This window comes from Hyperolius riggenbachi, chromosome 6 (assembly GCF_040937935.1).
Source record: "Hyperolius riggenbachi isolate aHypRig1 chromosome 6, aHypRig1.pri, whole genome shotgun sequence".
Classification (NCBI taxonomy): Eukaryota; Metazoa; Chordata; class Amphibia; order Anura; family Hyperoliidae; genus Hyperolius; species Hyperolius riggenbachi.
The window spans coordinates 52,256,393-52,275,417 of NC_090651.1; the positions used below are offsets into that span (position 1 = coordinate 52,256,393).

General features: G+C 45.2%; 1 protein-coding gene across 3 annotated transcripts; it reads left to right on the forward strand.

Moving 5' to 3' along the window:
• Nucleotides 1-3,428: 3,428 nt before the first annotated feature.
• On the forward strand, nucleotides 3,429-18,015 carry DIRAS3 (DIRAS family GTPase 3). 3 transcript variants are annotated; one of them, XM_068242478.1, is made up of 2 exons: nucleotides 3,429-3,516; nucleotides 16,919-18,015. In XM_068242478.1, the coding sequence occupies exon 2, from the start codon at nucleotides 17,016-17,018 to the stop codon at nucleotides 17,610-17,612; it is 597 nt and encodes a 198-aa protein (XP_068098579.1). In that variant the 5' UTR covers nucleotides 3,429-3,516; nucleotides 16,919-17,015; the 3' UTR covers nucleotides 17,613-18,015. The 3 variants fall into 3 exon arrangements, with proteins under 3 accessions (XP_068098579.1, XP_068098580.1, XP_068098578.1); XM_068242479.1 differs by lacking the exon at nucleotides 3,429-3,516 and adding an exon at nucleotides 5,498-5,531; XM_068242477.1 differs by lacking the exon at nucleotides 3,429-3,516 and adding an exon at nucleotides 16,420-16,611.
• The last annotated feature ends 1,010 nt before the right edge of the window (nucleotides 18,016-19,025 follow it).

Sequence of the window (19,025 nt, forward strand, 5' to 3'; positions counted from 1 at the left end):
GCTCCTGGATGATTGTTATTGCTAAAATAGCACCCCTCAGCTCTCTTTTGAGAGATAATGTTTCCTGATGTGTTTTTTTTGTGTGTTGCTCACTGACATTATACAGCCCTATCTGTTGCAGCTGGACCTTGGTAATTGTTATTACTGAGCCAGCCAGGCCCTGCCTAACTATCTATACTGGGACACCTACCTATGCTTACCTAACTACTGGGGCACCTACTTACCTATACGGGGACATCTACCTACCTACCTATACTAGGGGACCTACCTATGCCTACTTACCTATACTGGGACTCCTACCTATGCCTAGCTAACTACTGGGACACCTACCTATGCCTACCTACCTATACTCGGTTTCCTACCTATGCCTAGCTAACTACTGAGGCACCTACCTATGCCTAGCTAACTACTGAGGCACCTACCTATGCCTACCTACCTATACTGGGACTCCTACCTATGCCTAGCTAACTACTGAGGCACCTACCTATGCCTACCTACCTATACTGGGACTCCTACCTATGCCTACCTACCTATACTGGGACTCCTAACTATGCCTACCTACCTATACTGGGTCTCCTACCTATGCCTAGCTAACTACTGGGACTCCTACCTATGCCACCTACCTATACTGGGTCTCCTACCTATGCCTAGCTAACTACTGAGGCACCTACCTATGCCTACCTACATACAAGAAGATAATAAGGTCATTGCTTCATTGTGGACAGACCAAATTCGAACAGCTGGACAGTCACTGTTGTTCTATCATTGAGCTACCACAGCCCGGCGACCATATAGGCTGAAAAACTGCCACAGCCTGCACTCTGGCCATGGTGCGCACCAGCCCAGCACGGCCGTCACTACGCAAACAGCTGTTTGTGGTGTGTTACACAGTGAGTTTGGGGTGTCAGTGTGAAGCAGAACTCTAATTGCACTCCCTGATTGATGTATACACATGCAAGATGTTCGAAAGCACTTTAGGCCTGCAATTTAGCATTCAATGTGATTTCTGCCCTTAAAACGCTGCTTTGCGTCAAATCCAGATTTTTTCCCCGGGGCTTTTGGTGTCTATCCCACTCATCCATGCCCCCCTCCAGGTGTTAGACCCCTTGAAACATGTTTTCCGTCACTTTTCTGGCCAGCATAATTTTTTCTATTTTTCAAAGTTCGCCTCCACATTGAAGTCTATAGCGGTTCGCGAACCGAACCTTCAGCGGAAGTTCGCGAACCCCTCCGAAAATCGGAGGTTCGTGACATCTCTACTGATCTGTTGCAGGTGTACAGCATCCTTGTGTGCAGCATCTTGCAAAGATTTTTATCTGATGGGGAGTGCAGCTCCATAGAATAGACTGTGTAGAGCAGGGGTCTCAAACTCAATTTACCTGGGGGGCCGCAGGAGGCAAAGTCAGGATGAGGCTGGGCCGCATAAGGAATTTCACAATCGCGGCGCATTGCCGCCTCTGCCAGCCCCTCTCACTCTTCCTTCACAGAGAGGGGCGGGGAGAGGCGGCGATCCATGCGGCGATTGATGTCAGGAGGGGCAGAGCTGAAGCTGAAAGCTCTGCCCCTTCCAGGAAATGCCGGCGGATTGCCTCCCCCGGGCGATTTGGGGGCTCTGCAGCCCTCGTTTAGCGGCGGGGATGCGGCGGATTACTTGGGAGCACTGAAGTGAACTATAAGGAAGCTTTTGTCAGCGAGGGCCACAAAATATTGTATCGAGGGCCGCAAATGGCCCGCGGGCCGCGAGTTTGAGACCCTTGGTGTAGAGTATGGCTCTCATACTACATGAAAGGGGGTAAAATTGGTCTGTGATCTTTCATTTTCCAAAGACCTTTATCTGACGTGTGTACCCACCTTAAGGGCATGGAGAGAAAAAGCTTCCTGTTCTCTGCACAATTGTTCTAATGATTGCATCGGCTCAGCCATTGATAAGGAGTTATACAAAGTATGCATGGGGAAGACACCTTCAAGTATGCACTAGCCAATTGAATAACATAAGTTCTCAGTATACCTGTGCAGAAAGGCCTAGTGCACACCAAAAACCGCTAGCAGATCCGCAAAATGCTAGCAGATTTTGAAACGCTTTTTCTTATTTTTCTGCAGCGTTTCAGCTAGCGGTTTGCGGTTTTGGTATAGTAGATTTCATGTATTGTTACAGTAAAGCTGTTACTGAACAGCTACTGTAACAAAAAACGCCTGGCAAACCGCTCTGAAGTGCCATTTTTCAGAGCGGTTTGCGGTTTTCCTATACTTAACATTGAGGCAGAAACGCATCCGCAATCCAAAATCTGCAGCAGCCCGGGAGTATGCGTTTCTGCAAAACGCCTCCCGCTCTGGTGTGCACCAGCCCATTGAAATACATTACCCTAGCGGATCCGCACCCGCAAGCAGATCGCAAACCGCAGCGGAAACGCTCCGGTGTGCACTAGGCCAAAGAGAGGGGGGTAGGAGGCCCCATCCAAAGTTTCGCTGGGGGGCCCAGTGATTTCTAGTTACGCCCCTGCCTTGAAGTATGCACTAGCCAATTGAATAACATAGGTTCTCAGTATACCTGTGCAAAAAGCGAGGGGGAGGGAGGGGGGTAGGATGCCCCATCCAAAGTTTCAAAGGGGTGCCCAGTTATTTCTGGTTACGCCCCTGGATTGGACCCCTAAATATGATTAAAAACATAACAAATACGATCATTTTAGATAAGATCAATCTGCAAAACAGATAATACGATGGATAAATTGATTGCTTGATGTTGGTTGGCACCATCGACACCATCCAATCTTATTGATTGGAAGGTCAAACATCCATTAAAAATTGTATCATGAATGGGCACCTTTAGAGAATACTCCAACCTGTTTACAAGTAAGGATTGCTGAATATGATATTGTGTACCCAGTAGAGGTCACCTTCAGGTAACAGGAAGCCCATCTGCCATCAGCGGTTAGGATAGTACACAGAGCAGGTTGCCAGACTCTGGACCAAGGCAGAGCTCCCTCCCCTACTACCTGCACACTCTACAACACATGCTGGCAATAACACATGAATAACAAGCAGCCTTTGTGACTGCTGCTCCAGGGACCTGCCTGGCCTGTGTTTTCCACCACTGCTACATTAACCCCTTCAGCTGAGCCATCTGCTTACCAACCCTTCTCTTTCACGCCTCCGCTCTCCTCCAGCGCCCAAGGGGTTAACTCACTCTCCATCTGCAGCTGCATGAATGGGCCGTACCACTTGCGCAAAAAATGAATGAAAAGTGGGGGGGATCCTTCCCCCTACTCCCACTGAAGGCTGCAGCCTGCAGGTGCCCAGGCCATGGCTCTTATTAGAATAATGGCAGCTTGGCCTGGGCTATTTGCAATGACTCATCTTGCTGAGTGAAAGGAATAATTGATAGTGGATGTAGCTGGCTTGTCCTCATCCTGCTCCCCCCTGTGGAATAGCAGCACAGTGGTTCTGCCCCACCCTGGGTGTTTGCTGGAGGATGTTCCACCCTGCAGATTGTATTTAGAGATTGACTGATCCGCACAGGTAAGTGTTGCTGGTGCTGTTTTTGTATAGGTGGGTCTGAAAGCAAGGGCAGCATAGATAGGAGGGGCATGATAGTAGTAGTAATGGTGGGGGTAGTAGTTGTAGTAGGGATGCACCCTCTGGTCGCTTTGCTCTGTGGAGTATCACATGGATGGAGAGAGACTGCTGTGACTGTTATATTGTCACATGTCCTCATCCTCTAGTTCCAGCTGGGAACTACAAGAATCTACTCATTGCAGCCACAGAGGGGGGTGTCTGTACCAGCTACACCCCTGGTAGATCATGTCACCAAGCAGTAATACATAAATATAGTCATCAGCTGTTGACTTCTGTCCATTGTTATCTGCCTGCTAGACATGTGATGTACAATTTGACTTGCTAGATTTGTTTTTTTTTTTTCTGTCTATTAATGGAATTAGTGGAGGCTGGGTGGAAAACTTACACAGGGCTAAATCAATTTTAGAAAGATTAGGATTCCATAGCTCCCAACAGTCCCTCTTTCGGAGCCCTGTCCCTCTGTCCCTGTTTCCTCCTCATTTGTCCCTCTTTCAGGACTTCATCCCTCTTTCTATGTAAAAAGAAAAAAAAAATGTATGTATGTTTCTCTACTAAAAAAATGTGATTGACTCTAAACTTTATTCCTATCCTTTAAATTTATATATTTTAAAATGTTAAAATAAAGGAAAATGAACCAGGATATAAAACATATTTTTCTTATGAAATCTTAGTGGTATGTGTGATTAGTGGTGTGGCTTAAGTGTCCCTCTTTCTCATCTCAGTTGGGAGGTATGGGATTCATTTACCAGACTGTTTAATTAGTTAAATCAAGCTGTCATGCAAATTAATTGAGATGGGCTGCAAATTTTGACTATATGTAATTTTTGGCGGTTTTGTCTAGTTTAGGGGACCATCCGGACACCTCATAGGGAACAGTTCTCCAATCACAGCTCCCTCTACAGCACGAAGCATTGTGATTGGCTGAATAGTGTGGGTGTGGTTTATTACAACCTATGTGAAACCTAGCAGTTTGAGAGGGTGCTGTTCACCTAATCACATTAGTGGAATTTGCCTATATGGTTTCCTGCTGGCTCCTCTAAACTAGATTAGTGGCCAGTTTTAACACTTCCATGTAGTATGAAGGCCAAGAGATTTTGAATATTAACGGATTGTGTAGATAAGCTCTCATGCTATATGGAGGTGGTAAAATTGGCCAATCAAAATTGTATGTATGTATGCAGCCTTATACTGAGAATACACCATGGGATTTTTTTGGGGGGCAGATAGATGGCTCGACAGATAATTTCCGACAGGTCCGATCTGATTTAGATCATTTTTCTGATCAATTTTCTCATAGAAATGGATGGAAATCGATCGGAAAATCAATCTTAAAGTAGATCTGCCAAAAAAAACCTTCATTGTGTAGTCCCAGCATTAAACCTGGTAGACCGTTTCAATTATGACTGGCCAATCACTGACCAGTTTTACCACCTCCATGTAGTATGAGAGCTTACCTACACAGTGGGCTCTAGTCACAATCAGGCATGTGGTAAAGGATTTTTTTTCTGCTAAATTACCGGCAGGGCTAATGTCCGCATTTTTTTTTCCACCTTCACTAAAGTTTTTCCGCATGCAGGTATATTATCCGGGAAAAGTGTGGTAACAGGCGTAAACGGGCATTAAACCTGCGATAAACATGCGGGAAAAAGCATTAAAAAATTGTCCCCTCTAAAATTGTTCTAAGTCCAGCAAACACAGCAATTAAAGAGAAACTCTGACCAAGAATTGAACTTTATCCCAATCAGTAGCTGCAGTTTCACAAACAGACCATCAGGGGGCGCTGTATGGCTGATATTGTGGTGAAACCCCTCCCACAGAGAAATTCTGAGAAGTACTCTTGGCAGTTTCCTGTCTGTGAACCTTTATGCATTGTGGGAAATAGCTGTTTACAGCTGTTTCCAACTGCCAAAACGGCAAGCAGCAGCTACATCACCTGCCAATAGTAAACATGTTACCATGTAATGTCAGAATGTAAATCAGGGATTTAAAATATTTTACAATGGGCATTGTTCTCCCCAGGCTCTTTTAGCCGGGTGCTCCACCCGGCTAGATTTGGTGACCACCCGGCTGTCATCGGCTCACCTCCTCACCTCCTCCTATGCTGTAAGCAGAGTTGCCCTGCATTTTCATCTCGTCCCACCCGGCTGCTTTTTCATGCCACCCGGCTACTATTTCATGCCACCCGGCTGGAAAAAAATTCTGGGGAGAACACTGGGCAAACAATGACTAAATAATTTATACATAATTATTGTAAAAATGAAGCACTTTTTTTATTACATTATTTTCACTGGAGTTCCTCTTAAAGGCCTCCAGACTCCAAGTAAGTCAATGGGAAGCTAATCTATCACTACTTCCAGGTGATTAAAAAATCGGTACAAATAATTGTGAACTTGTATCTTTTGCGGTAATTTTCTGCATCATTTGCGCACTTTTACGCATGTGGGAAAAGTTGTGAATGTTAACATGGCCTTATTTTGGTCGCAAATTTCCTACAAGTAGTTTTCCGCATGCGGAAAATGATTGTGAATAGAGCCCATTGGCCTCTATTCTCGATGAATGACCTCATTCGGTAACAAAAAAATGGCGGAAAAATACTGACTGAGGTACGACCTCAGTTATTAACAGTTGTTTTTTTTTCCGTCTGAAATTACTGCATTTGGAAAGAATGTGGAAAAAAGTGATAAAAGTGCGGTAACGTGTTGGTAAGAAATTATTTTGGACTTAAATTCCGCAAAAGAACCAAAACCTTTATATTGAAAAAAATGCACTGACTTATCGTGAACTACCAATTTTTATTTTAACACCTGTAAGTACCTGGCACTGCTTGCTAGACTTTGGCAGTTTTGCTCATAAAACTATATTCCCCGCAGTTATTGCGCATTTTTAACGAACGTTTGACTTTTTTTGCACTTTTACCCCCATGTTATCTCACTATTTTACCAACCTTTATTCGTTTTTGTGAATGTGGATAAAAAAATGGTCGCTGTCGGTAATTTTGTTGCTGCAAACTTCTGTAGCGCACATGGTATTGTGAATAGAGGCCAATCTGTTCATAGTATTCAAAATATGTTGGCTTCTGTATCACATGAAGGTGGTGTGATTGGTCCAATCAAAATTGGATGGGTGTACCAGGCTTTAGGCCTCTAAAGCTTCATACACACGCTTGATTATCGTTGTTAAAAAAAAAAAGAGTGATTCCCCCGACTAGTGCTGTGCCCTATGAGTACACAGCTACTCGTAATAGAACGTTAAATTAGGAGGGGGGATGTTTACTTACCAATTCTACTGCCTATAGCCAATGCAACCTATTTAACTTCACTACTTCCTCTTTCAATCCCAGAAGGAGGAAGTAGTGGACTGCGAGTGGAACATGGCGGCATAGGTAAGTTAACCCCCCCCCCCCTCTGCTGCGGGCATCGCTATCTAATTTATATTTCTGTTAGGAGTAGCTACGTACTCCGTAGCACACAACACTGTCCCCAACAGTAATGTGACAAATCGAATGATGTCTGATTAGTAACGTAGCATGTTTGATTTCAACAACAGCTTAAAGGGAACCTAAACTGAGAGGGATATGGCTGTTTGCATACAAACAATACCAGTTGCCTGACTCTCCTGCTGATGTCTTTGGCTGCAGTAGTGGCTGAATCACACACCTGAAACAAGCATGCAGCTAATCCAGCCTGACTTCAGTCAGAGCACCTTATCTGCATGCTTGCTGAGGGGCTGTGGCTGAAAGTATTAGAGGCAGGGGATGAGCAGGACTGCCAGGCAACTGGTAGTATTTTAAAAGGAAAAATCCATATCCTTCTCAGTTTCGGTTCCCTTTATTGACGGTCTACTGATCGGATCCAGTGCTGGCAATTCCAAAGGTGCAAACTGGGGGATTGCTGTTTGGGGGGGGGGGGGGGGGGGGTCTTTTTTTTTGTAATTTAGTACTGGTCCTGATTAGATAGTTGGTGGAAGCTCTAAAGTGAGAACCCCAAAGCATGTAACTAGCCACAATGGGCTCTATTCTCAAAGACTTCCCGCATGCGGTAAGTACATGCGGGAAGTTTGCGACCAAAATACCGTCAAGTTGACATTCTCAAAATGTTCCGCATGTTTTCCGCATGCGGAAAAAGTGCGGTAAAAGTGCGGGATTCATGCGGAAAAATTTCCGCAAAAGTCGGTATTTTCCGCAATAAAAAAATCAATTCTCAAATGTTCAGGCGCATCATTTCGTCGTTATTTACCGATTTTTTTTTTTTTTTTATTTTTTTTTTTTTTATCACCTACAAGTAGTAGGTGATATATTCCGCATCCCATTGACTTTAATGAAGTCTGGAGGCTTAAGGCTCATACACACATCAGACTATAGTCTTTGGAAACTGAAAGATCACAGACCAATCTTACCACCCTTCCTGTAGTATGAGAGCCATACTCTACACAGTCTTTTCTATGGAGCTGAACTCCACATCAGGAAAAAATCTTTGCAAGATGCTGCACACACAGATGCTGTACAGACACAAAAGATCAGTATCTGCAAAAGATCTGTTCCTGCCAAAAATCCGTTCCTGCAAATTGCAATGATAGTCTATGAGATCTGCAGATCATCATACACAGATTATTTAACTGACATTCATCTGCAGATCAGATCCGCCAGGATGGATTTTCAGATCTGCGGATGATTGCTTGATCTGCAGATGAATGTCAGTTAAAGGAGAAAAGTACGGTAATTTTATAGATCATTTTACTCTGTAAAACAGAAACCTTCTTCTTTGTGTTTACATGTATTTTATTACATTTTACAATTCTTTGCAATAGTGGTTCTCTTAAATTGGGAATTCTTGTTTTGTTTGTTTTCTATTTAGCACTGAAAAATAACTTTTAAAAAATATTTCTTTAACTAAAAAAAAACCCTTGCCATGTGACTTAATGGGTTTCTAATCAGAGCAGAGTTTCTCATGACTGTAAAGGAGTCGCATGCTAAGGCCTTTTCACAGGGGCAGTTGACAGCCTGTCAGGCCGTGGTGTGGCGCCCGTCCTCTGAGTGGGCAGTACACCCACTAGAAGTGACACATGGCAATTTTCTGCTGCGCGGTAATCAGTGTGTCAGCCGCTCACACGCTGTCATTCAGTTGCGTTCCACTCACTCCCCAGCAGATAGACGGTTGAAGCGTGCGGAAAGTACATATTTGTAAAGTAGGCCTAAAATCCCTAAAATCCAGGATTAGACTGTCTGTAGAGATGATCGATCTCCTAGGACTTCTTTAATAGATGACTAGTGTTCCTGGCCCCCTTTTCTCTCTGTGTGGCCTGATTCTCACTGCCCAATCAGAAATGTAGACGTCACATCAATCACCTGATCAGTTATGTGCTTCGCACTGGATTATCCATGCAGAAGAAATGATCCTAGTGCTTGTTAATAATGGGATAATATGGCAAACAGTCGAGTAGTAGTGACTGATTCTACCATCTAGCTAGCCCACTTAATCTAGATGAGATAAATTGGAGAATTGACCGATTCGCTAGTGTTGTGCTGCTCAACGCAGGAGAGCGCTATGCAGCCACTGAATTTACCGTTGCTGAACAGATTTTATTTTTTTCTTCTAATAAGTCAGGCACACTTGATTGGTGCCCATTCGTGATAATGGATAGTGTTGATGGAGTCAGTAGTAAACAAGCGGGCATGTCATTGATCTCTTTGCGTCTCGTTTCTATTTGAAACCGGTTATATACTTGGATCCTAGGCTTCCCTTGCTGTTCTTACCCCTCCCCCCCCCCCCCCCCCCTTTCAAAAAAAAAATTGTACCCATCCTAGTAAAAGCAGTAGATGTGTCTTCCCCCCCCCCCCCCCTCAGTATTGGGTAGGGCCCTCTCCACCCCATCACCACTATAGGTAGCCAGACCTGCGTCCAGCTTTAGGTAGGAGCTAGGTCAGGCCTGGATTTGCCTCACAGGAGCCTATAGGCACAGACGTCCGGGCACCCTAAACTTTGCGCTCTATGACCCTACAAACCTCCACTGAAGGTTTCCCTGTAGCCAGAGGTACCCTCCATATTAAGTAGCTAGAGGGGCCCTCGACTGAAGGGAGATCATCAGTGGAATGCCAAGAGCTGGGTTAGTAACATCACATTTATGATACTCTTGGGATTCATGCATCGGGAAGGCAAGAGGGAAACGCACGGAGAGGGATTGGAGTCGCCTTTCCACTATCGGGCACCTTTAGGCACATGCCTTATGTTAAATCCGGCTCTGAGCTGGGTGAGGGCAGAGTGGGACTTGAACAGTTGCAGACGGTGATGAGTGACAGTTTGGGTCACAGACAGTAAGCTGCCCACATTTGCTGCCTCTTCATTCCCTGAATCCCAGAAACTTGCCAGACTGCTGTAGTTTACATGTTTGGCAGCTTGACTCCATGAGTGTGCCAGCCCGCTTCCCGCCCCTTGCTTTTTGGTGCCCTAGGCCATGGTCTTTGTAGCCTTGCCTGAAATCAGGCCATCTTGGTAGCCAGATCTACCTCAAATATCCGGTATCTTCCCCCCCCCCCCCCCCCCTCAACCCCGGAATAGATAGCAGATGTGAGAGATCTCAGTACAAGAGAGGTGAGTAAATGCTCGCACTCAACTCGTGAATTGAGGGGGTTGACTGTGTGCCAGCTTGGCTCTGCGCCCACAGGCTGGCACCTTTGAGCCTCTGCCCTTCCCTGTGCCCTCCTCCATTTTGAGCTTTTGTCTGGGATTCCTCTTTAACTACTTAAAGGGAACATTAACTGTAAAAAAAAAAAAAAAAGTTTTACTTACCTGGGGCATCTACCAGCCCCCTGCAGCCATCCTGTGCCCTGCAGTCACTCATGGCTCCTCCGGTCCCCCGCTGCCAGCTAGTTTAGTCTTTGCTGACTGGGAGTCGGCCGGGCTGCCATGCGTACGGTTTTACGCATTCCTACTAGTGCAGGAAGCTATTGCAGACAACAAGTACATTTTTACGCGATACGGGTTTAATGTGTAAAATTTTACGCGCGGGATGGCTGCAGGGGGCTGGTAGATGCCCCAGGTAAGTAAGACTTCTCTCATCGCAGCTCATAGACAGGCAGAGCCCTGTGAGCCGGTCAGGAGCCGATTTCATTGGCTCCTGGCTGTGTCTATCAATGTAAGCCACTCCCATTGGCTTACATTGATAGACACGGTCAGGAGCCAATGAAAGTGGCTCCTGACCGGCTCACGTGACTCTGCCGTCATAGAGACGGCAGAGTGGCTGTTAGGAGGATCCCGGCGTGCGGTGGTGATGGCGAATGGCGGCGTGTATGCACGGCGATTCGTCGGGATTCTGTCGTCTCTGTACCAGCAGTCTCTGGTCCTTAAGGGGGCAGAGACTGCTGGTACTTAAGTGGTTAAAGGAAACCTCCAAGCGGGTAAAATTATTTAAAATAAACACATGACATAGCTGCAAATGAATTTTACATACTTGCCTCACCCTCCGTTCCTCTCAGAAGCTCATTATTTTATTCTTACAGTGATCCCTTCCAGTTCTAACAATATTTTGTCAGAACTGAAATATACCAGTTGCTGTCCGTTGTATATTAGCAGCTGGCAGTTACAACTGAATATGTAAGGTAATGTCCATGTTTCCCTATGGCACAAGTTGGTAATATTACAGTTTAACAGTGTGCTCTCCAGGAAGCTATTATGCAGGGGCGTAGCAATAGGGGTTGCAGAGTTTGCGACCGCATCGGGGCCCTTGGGCCAGAGGGGCCCCGAAGGGCCCTCCCTCAACTTCAGTATTAGCTCTCTATTGGTCCTGTGCTCATAATAATCACTTCTATAGATACTTTGAATAGTGGTAATCATTAACAAACTGTTCCTCATCCCCTTTTTGCACCTCTGACACTGTAGTTGCCATTGGCAGGTTTTGGTGCGCCGTATCAATTGTTATGTATAGAGTGCTTGGGGGGCCCCATTGTAAAACTTGCATCGGGGCCCACAGCTCCTTAGCTACGCCACTGCTATTATGGGTTAATGGCCATTTTTAAAATGGAGTATGGAGAAATCCATTGATCACAGTGGACAAATGGGATGCAGGAGAGGAGAAAGAGATTGAGGAGTAGACTACACAGGAGGTAAGTATGGACCTGTGTATGGCTATGTTGACTTTTCAGTTCAGGTTCTCTTTAAGTATCCTCAGGGTTTCCTAAAAATGTATTCATCACAGCGAACCTCTCCTTCCCTGAATGTGTGAGTCATTGCTGGGCAGGTGGGTAGTCGGAAGAGCATCCCGTTTGAAGGCTCACAGCTCGCGCCTGCATGTGCGTCAGGGAAGTGCAGCGTCAGCAGAGATGAGTGTTGTATTATTTATGGATCTGTAAATCAGCTTTCACATGTCAGGGGATCTCTTCAAATTGTCAGGAGACTCGAAGAGGAAGTCGTGTTTCCTAGGAAAATTCCAGAGCACAGTTCTGCCTCAATATCTTCCTTTATTCACAGCTTTGTATAAAGCGACAGTACTGAAGGGAGCGGATCAGTGGAAGTGTCAGGTCTGCGAGTTTGGCTTGTCACACACCTTAGCGCCTTCGTATCAGACAGGTAAATCAAGCAAGTTTTTAAAATTTTAGCCTTTTAATCTTCCTCCTGCTGTCCCCTGGGGGTTCCGCAGGGATCAAGGCCACAGCGTTCCTGGTTGGATGGGAACCGTCGGTGCACAGCCATTTTAAGATCTCTCCAGAGATGTTCAATCTGATTCAAGTTTGGGCTGTGGCTGGGCCACTCAAGGACATTCAGAATAGTCCTGAAGCCACTTCTTTGATATCTTGGCTGTGTACTTAGGGTAGTTGTCCGGCTGAAAGATGAACAGTCATCCCAGTCTTGAGTTCAAGAAAGCTCCGGAGCAGGTTTTCATCCAGGATGTACATGTACAATGCTGCAGTTATCGTTCCTTTTATCCTGACTAGTCTCACAGTTCCTGCCGCTGAAAAACCTCTCCACAACATGATGCTGCCGCCACCATACTTCACTGTAGGGATGGCATTGGCCTGATGATGAGCAGTGCCTGGTTTCCTCCAAATGTGACGCCTAGTTTAATCTTTGTCTCATCAGACCAGAGAATTTTGTTTCTCGTGGTCGGAGTCCTTCAGGTGACTTTTTTAGCAAACTCCAGACGGGCTGCCATGTGCCTTTTTACTAAGGAGCGGCTTCTGTCTGGCCACTCTATCATACAGGTGTGATGGTCTCCACCGGGGACCTCTGGAGCTCTTACAGAGTGACCCTTGGGTTCTTGGTCACTTCCCTGATTGAGGCCCTTCTCCTCCCTTCTCCGGCCAGCTCTAGGAAGAGTCCTGGTGGTTTTGAACTTGTTCTCGGAGGTCTACAGAAAATTTCTTTGACTTTATGCTCAGTTTGTGCTCTGGACTGTCACTTGCGGGACCTTTTTTATATCGAGGTTTGTGCATTTTCAAATCGTGCCCAATCAACGGAATTTACCACAGGTGGACTCCATTTAAGCTGCAGAAACCTCTCGGGGTAGGAACACACTAGGTAGAATCGCATATGCGTTTTCCATAGCACATCGTGGAAAACGCATATGCAACTCTGCCTACTGTGTTCCTACCCTCAAGTATGATCGGGCTGTTAACGGGATGCACCTAAGCTCAATTTTGAGTTTCATGATGACAAAGGCTGTGAATACTTATGTACTTTTTTTTTTTTTTTTTTTTTTTTTTTTTTTATGCGTTTCCAAAACCTCAAACCTTTTTTTATGTTGTACTTATGGGGTGTGTGTAGAATTCTGAGGAAAAATGTATTTAATCCATTTGGGAATAAGGCTGTAACATGACAAAATGTGGAAAAAGTGATGTGCTATGACTACTTTCAGGATGCACTGTATGTTCATGCTGACTCCACATACCTCTGAGCGTTGTCCATTCCCCCTGGTCACCTGACTCACTCCTTGAAACTTTTGGCTATGCTTGAATTTTTCAGTTAGGAAGGGCAAGGTTTGCTGTGATCTTCCATCCTATCGCTCTCCTCTTCCCCACCGCATTCACTCTCCATGTTTCTGGAGTCTGCCGAAGCTCTTTGGAAACATCTGCCCACAGCTCTGGCAGCCACCAATTAAGCTGTGGCTGTTTGAGCTGGGGGTAAGCCATGGCAACGCTGATGGGCCATGGTGGCGATTTTGAAAAAAATCTCACCACAGCTTCAATTCTGAGGGGTGGGTGGGAGTGATCAACTGCCAGGAGGAATTGCATTTAATCCTGACACCCCAACAGACCTGTATCATTGAGACAGAGCCTGTCATGAATAGACCCAGGGGTGGCCTGGACGCCCAAAAACGACTATAGTATTACTATTCTTCCAGACTGGCCCAGCTAGCGCAGTGGTCATCTATCCTAATAGATGGGTTGACCTAATGGCCACTCTGAACTCCTCCTTTCCCAGTCAGCTCCTTTCTGTAGACTAAGCACCCTGTTTTAGAGTTGTCCTTTCCTTTCTTAAAAATGAATCCCTGAACACTTGGAAGGGTCTGCCAAGACAATTAGCCTTTCACAAGCTTGGCTTTCTAGATGAGTTTGTCATACTTCATCAGCCTCTGGTAGCTCAAGGTAGTCTGAAATTCTATCTCCTTTTTGATAACCCCCTCTCCTGGGATCAGACCAGGTCCAAGTGTGCTTTCCCAAACTTTCAGTTTTTATTTTCTCCAGTTGAGGTGCTTTTTGACCTCGTCTTAGATGGTGGTTGGAAATCAATGCCTTACCTATTATCAGAGTTCCACTCCTACATGCACAGGCCTGGCCTGATCTCTATTATGTATTCTGAGGTTTGGTACTGTAGGATGGATCCAGATAGAATAACTGTATATTGCCTCAGGATGACTGGGATTCCATGTTTGAGAGTCTGGCCAAATCCTTCATCAATTCCGCTATGACAGAATGAGGGTACAGAACCCCCTCCCTGATGTACAAACCGAGCATGTTGACCTTTGACCAGCTTCACTGCTGGTGGTTGTGCCCAGTGGTAAAAGAATTCTGTGACTCATGTTTCCAGTAAGCATCTACTGTCTCCAAGGTCGATGTCTTCCCTAGCTCAAGGTTAGCATGGTTTCATCTGAAACCCCCTCACCTGGCCAGGTTTGTTTTTACTTATCATTTGTCCGACTGCTTACGCCCGGTTGACACTTGCGTTTTGATAAAATACTTACCGGTGGCACAGGCCCGTTCGCCATCAGGATCCGGTCAGGTCACGTTCAGTTTTCATCCGGATCTTCTTCCGTTCTTCATGCGTCCTGGATCTGTTTCCGTTTTTCAAAGAGGGGCCTGGAAGGTCTGGAAAAGCGCTGGAGTCCTTCTTGGGGAGAACCTGCAGTGCGGACATCATCCTCCTCGTCCCGCGGGGCCCTGCGTCTGGATGGTCGGGTCCTTCCGTCCTCCGCTGTGTTCTGGGGTGGCTGTGGAGAGGCTGGGGGCTGTCCGGCGCTGAGTACATCCACATGGCCGTCTGCACCATAGAGAACCCCACAGGAAGTTGGGTAGGACGTCCGGCTTTCATCCGGAAGTGTGTTGTGCACTTCCGTTTCCCCTCAGATGCTGTTGTGCTGGATTTCTTGTCCGGATCCGGTCCGGCGGCGGTGGACGGAGGACCGGTCCGGAAAATTGGAGCATGTTGGAAAATTCCGGACCGCAGACCTGATCCGGAGGAACAGACGAGTGCGCACGGGTCCATTGATTAACAATGGACACTTAATCGTCCGTTCTGTTTGCAGACCTTGCGGCCCGGCTGCGGTCTGCAAAAACCGCAAGTGTGAACCAGGCCTTAGGACGCGATGCTGAACTGTGCATGTGTCAATCCTCACTGTAAGCTGTCAGTATCCTGACAAGCAGTATTTTTGTTTTAACATTTTTATTTTATGTGAATATGTAAACTCATCAATTATGCTATTCCAGTGGGTTTCTAACAAAAAGGGAGTGTCAGCCTGCTGTAATTCCTTGATTAGCCCTTGATAAGTGTGCAAAAAAAATAAATAAATTCATGTGTGCTTTTTGTGGGGTGTGTTCTGGATTGTGCTGCTAATTAATCGCATTGGAAGTACTGTTTTTCTTATCACTGTTCAGAGTAATTAAAAGTCCTGAAAGTTTTTTAGGAAAATTTTATACCGTAACTGGCTGTAAGATTATCCTCTCATTATGAAAACGACACCTGCATAACTTGCATATAGCAAATGTTTTTGTTTTTTGTACTGTATTGGGAATTATACTTTAACAGTTCTTAAAGGACTACTATATAAGAAGTATATTTCTCCCTGATTAAAAATGCACTGAATTTATTTTTCCCTATGATTCTTTTGCTTTACAGTAGGTGATAAAAATCTTACTGATCTGACAGGTTTTAGACTAGTCCATTTCTTAATGATGGGTTCTCTGTATCTCCTTTGTAAAGAATAAAAGTGGTCCCTAGAAAGGATCTATGCAAAAGACACTGACCAGGCCTCACTACTCGTTTGCACACTAGTTTGGCATTTGGACCAAGCAACTGCTGTTCAGTAAGTGTTTTTGAAAATAAAGCAAACCCTTATAATCCCCCATAAGGAGATGGACTAGTCCAAACTCTGTCAGATTTTGACTGTGCTATTGAGAAAAGTAATTTTATAGTTCATTTTAATCTGAGAGAAATGTACGTCTCCTATGAATGTGTGCACAGGTATTTAAAACCTTATAATTTTTTGTGATGATGGTCCTTTTTAATTATATTTGTTGATGCCAAATTTTAGTCAGATTTACCCCTCATTAGGGGGGCATTCACATCCCTGACCTGTTTTAACCGCCTCTCAAGCCATCCAGTTTAAATGCCGTTAGCTAATCTGTAACAGGCTGAGAAACTTCAGTGCCTCCACTAGATGGCACAAATAATCTAATCTTGTAGGCAACACTCAATACAAATAATACAAAAAGGAAAAAAAAAACAGAGAAAAGGGAGGGAGCTTCTGATTTCATCTGCAGCTGAACCATCTGCAGGAGACATAGTGATCAGACTGCAGGAAGGGCTGACACAAGGCAGATGCTCAGGCAAGGTAAGCGGTGTGTGTGTGTTTCCAGCATCTCCATCCTAGGAAAGTGATGCTGTGACCGACAGCCAGCAGGGGATGCAATTAGTTGGTTGCCTGGACCGGTCACATCTTGGTTTTCGGCACTTCCGAGCACTTTGTTGCTTCAGCCTTCCTGGGAATATTGACACAGCACAAATATATTCTCTTGATGTGCTCAGACTATTATTTGCTACTGATGCTCTGGTGATCTGTGTTATGCTTTTGGATTTATATACGTCTTGACAAAATTATTTGCACGGCAACTGAATTTTTTTTCTTTCTTGCTCAACAGGTGCCTAATCCACCCCGGTATGTAACTCCCCCCTAGCCATTGCCTTCAAAACGGAAGCCTTTTGAGCCTTTACAAAAGTGAGAGTCCTGAAGGAAAGATGCCAGAACAAAGTAACGACTACCGGGTGGTCGTGTTCGGAGCAGCAGGAGTTGGTAAAAGTTCTCTGGTGCTCAGGTTTGTCAGAGGGACTTTCAGGGAGACTTACATCCCGACCATCGAAGATACCTACAGACAGGTCATCAGCTGCGACAAGAACATCTGCACGTTGCAGATCACGGACACAACGGGCAGCCACCAGTTTCCAGCCATGCAACGGTTGTCCATCTCCAAAGGCCATGCTTTCATCTTGGTTTACTCCGTGAGCAGCAAGCAGTCCATGGCCGAGCTTCAGCCAATCTATGAACAGATCTGCCAGATCAAAGGGGACACACAGAAAATTCCCATTATGTTGGTAGGAAACAAGAGTGATGAGTCTTTACGAGAGGTCCAGGCCAGTGAAGGGGAGAGCTTAGCCAACAAGTGGAAGTGCTCTTTCATGGAAACTTCAGCCAAACTTAACTACAACGTCCAGGAGTTGTTCCAGGAACTTTTAAACTTGGAGAAGAGGCGAACTGTTAGCCTTCAGGTGGGTGGGAAGAAGTCCAAACAACAGAAGAAAAAGGAAAAGCTCAAAGGCAAATGCTCCATTATGTGAGCGGACTTGCACCAATGGACTCCACCACATTCTCCACGAGCTTCTCAGATGTTAAAATAGAAGGCGTTTAACTTTTGATCTTGAAAGTGGTGGCAGGAATTTTGTGGCATCATGGACACCCTAGTAACCATCTTCAGCTTTCTCTCATTATTTGAAGGCAAGACCTTCGCATGCTCCACCACTTTTCATTTTGCAGTTGGCCGTCTTTTTAAGCACATTTCTGCACCAAAACGCTGATTCTCTCGTAGAAGGGGGACAGACAAGTGGGTTTCGGTTATTGCAATGCACAGGGAGTGGTTTGATGGCAAAGTTTACAGAGGTTTTTGTGTGATATTTGCATGTTGGGAAAGTGGTACGATGGAAGGACTTGTTGCTGTAAATTAAACATTAACTTACATGTTCATGTTTTGCGTTATTTTATTTGTTTCTGTTGAGCTCTCATGTGTTTTTATTTTTATTGCAAGTGGTTTAACAAGCTTGTCACACCTAAGTGCTTGCATGCCCTTATGTGGGAAATAGACAAACGAATGTGAGTTGGCAACATTAAAAATGGCATAGATGCACTTTTTGGTAGCACATAGATGGGATTGTACCTTAAAGAGACACTTAAGCCAGAAAATTTTTTTTTTTTACTCACCTGGGGCTTCTACCAGCCCCCTGCAGCAGTCCTGTGCCCTCGCAGCCACTCGCTAATCCTCTGGTCCCCCGCTGCCAGCTAGTTTCGTTTTTGCTGACAGGCCTGTCAGAACTGGCCACGCGTAGCTTTTTCCGCATTCCTGACTGTAATTAGCGCTATTGCGGGCCGCAACGTGTACAAAAATATGCATTGCCGCATTACGAACGCATAGATATGCGGCAACGCGTATTTTTTTAACGTGTTGCGGCCTGCAATTGCGCTAATTACAGCCGGGAATGTGGAAAAAGCTACGCGTGGCCAGTCCTAACGAGCCTGTCGGCAAAAACGAAACTAGCTGGCAGCGGGGGACCAGAGGATTAGTGAGTGACTGCGAGGGCACAGGACTGCTGCAGGGGGCTGGTAGAAGCCCCAGGTGAGTAAAATTTTTTTTTTTTTTTTTTTTTTTTTTTTTTCCTGACTTAAGGTTCACTTTAAATGTAAAGTATAGAGCTTTTTTTATTTTTAATATGAATGTTTATCATGTTCAGTACTAATATTGGGGATGTGAAATATTTATAAATTCATGTGCTTCACTTGCTGGATTGATTGTTACACATTGTAGTCCGAATGGTCTTGGTTTAGTGCTGTAATAAACCAATATTAGACAAGCCAAGCATTATAGCCAAGTTTTAAGAAAACATGGCAGCCCCCATAATTCTTAGGCAGCTGCCCTTTAAAACCCTAATTTCTTCAGGTTTTCTACCAAATGCCTTTAAAGTGTAACTGTCAGGCATAAA

What these genes read in the sequence shown, in the direction of transcription:
- DIRAS3 (XM_068242478.1), top strand. Translation starts at nt 17,016, where the DNA reads ATGCCAGAACAAAGTAACGACTACCGGGTGGTCGTGTTCGGAGCAGCA.